This window comes from Rhagoletis zephyria, unplaced genomic scaffold (genome assembly GCF_001687245.7).
Source record: "Rhagoletis zephyria isolate East Lansing unplaced genomic scaffold, Rhagoletis_zephyria_1.1 Rzeph_scaffold_53760, whole genome shotgun sequence".
Taxonomy (NCBI): domain Eukaryota; kingdom Metazoa; phylum Arthropoda; class Insecta; order Diptera; family Tephritidae; genus Rhagoletis; species Rhagoletis zephyria.
The window spans coordinates 1-1,887 of record NW_016210813.1 but is presented as its reverse complement, the minus strand read 5'-3'; the positions used below and the strand labels follow the sequence as shown (position 1 = coordinate 1,887).

General features: G+C 36.8%; 1 protein-coding gene across 1 annotated transcript; it reads right to left on the bottom strand.

The window, feature by feature from the left end:
* Positions 1-677: 677 nt before the first annotated feature.
* On the bottom strand, positions 678-1,838 carry LOC108356070 (mpv17-like protein 2). The gene is made up of 2 exons (XM_017607203.1): positions 1,666-1,838; positions 678-1,566 (listed from the first exon to the last, which is right to left on the bottom strand). Exon 2 carries the CDS (start codon positions 1,498-1,500, stop codon positions 916-918), a length of 585 nt encoding a protein of 194 aa, XP_017462692.1. The 5' UTR covers positions 1,501-1,566; positions 1,666-1,838; the 3' UTR covers positions 678-915.
* Between the last annotated feature and the right edge of the window lie 49 nt (positions 1,839-1,887).

Here is a 1,887-nt window from a genome sequence, read left to right as displayed (position 1 = left end):
TGGGAACAGGAAAAATTAGTACAAATCCAAATTCTAAAACTTTCCAGACAATTAAAATTTCATCAGCCTTATTTTAGTTATTAAATAAACTTCTAACCGCGTTGTGTATTTCTCAACAATTATCTTTGATTGGATTTCAATAAACCTAGGGCTATAAAACATTCGCTGCTTTATTGCTTAATAAATAGCTATCCTAAAATCTACCCTTAAATGACTTAAAACTGTTTTTATTTGTTATCGTGGGCTACATGTGATGTGTATGTTAGATCTATTTAACATATCATATACACGTAAAAAAATACGCATTTTGTTGGGGCGAAAGCATCCATTCAAAACGGTATACACTCCAAATTTTATTAGTTGCGCAAAAGCCTCCTATATGCTTCGACCCTCCGTGAATCCTAATGTGAAGAAAGCAGTTAAATATACGGGTGAACATATCAGCTGGTCAAGCATAATTTTTAGCATTGTTGTCTTCACATTCACTGCTGGCATACGTTTGAAAAGACATAATAAACGGATTCAAATTATTAAAGATCTGAAATCTTCGACTGAAATTGAAAGAAAATAAAATGTTACGACTTGGAGTCGGACGTCATCTGAAGGATTTTATTTGCGTGAAAAAGGACGGATGGCTGGGATATGTTATTTTGTTGATGCAGATTTTTGGTACTGGATTTGCGAGCAATTTCATTATCTTTTATTGGATAATCATACTTATGTACGTACTATACAAAAGAACTATATATATTCACTGAGAATTTTTACAGCACACGGTAAAAGTATACCTATCCCTCATTAGCTTTTATAGTTAAAGTTTATACAATACATTTGTGGAAATGTGCGCAATTACTCCAAAATTCATATAGCACCCCAAAAATGTTCACTTGTGCGCGCAGGGTGGTGAAGTGTAGCTTAGTCGTTATGTTTTACCTGTGATGTATACACGTCATAGCCCAGGCTAATAACGTTGTCATATACCACCCGGTATCGTGTTGGTAGGCAATAGAAGTTAATGAATTGTGCGGGTGGCCATACCATCCATTCAGCAGCATATAATTTCCATGCTTTATCCTTCATTTCCTGCCACGTCTCCTTCAACGATTTGTCTTCCAATGCGCCCATTGTCAGAAAGAATGCCGAAATGTAGAGAGGAGAACAAATGAATTGATCTAACACAATTTTCTTCATTACAATTCCAATTGTACGTCCTGGCATTCGACTATCGAGAAACTTGTACCAATAATGACAAATGGCGCCAACGCCCATCCCGGAAATGCCCATGTTGGCTGTGCGCCTCTGGTCCCATTCTTTTATATCGCCGCGATAAATTTCGTAATGTTGTTCCAATAGATCACCGGCTGTACTCAGGCCTAGTGAAATGCTCACATTGGTTATAAGAAGAAATTTATTACTGAAAGCCCGTTTGTGGATTTCGCGAACGAAATCGAATGACTTCAGTGCAGCACTGCGTAAAGCCAGGATTGAAGCTGGTGCCATTAAAAGCGAAAGACACTTATGTACATATGTATGTAGGATAGATGCCGTTTAACTTAATTTTAAGTTCTGTAATTAAAAAATAGATGTAATTTGTAGTATTTTTCTAGGGTTGTGTAACGGCTTTGTTTATTAGTTTTGTGTTTTGATTTTAATCAATTTAATTACCCTGGTTTACAAAAACCGCTAACCACAACGTACAGGGCGCTGCGCACTTGCGCCCTAAACTCAGAAACAAGACGCCTAATAACTCCAAAAAAATTAAATAACACGGCCGCTGGCGATTAAAATCAAGAAAAAAAAACATGAATGCTGCACGTGCCAGCTGTGCCTAGGGATGCAAACGATACATCGTTGTTTTTGAAACATCGATAATATGAGTTCAATTTT

Coding starts and splice junctions, on each gene's coding strand:
- LOC108356070 (XM_017607203.1), bottom strand. CDS start 1,500: ATGGCACCAGCTTCAATCCTGGCTTTACGCAGTGCTGCACTGAAGTCA.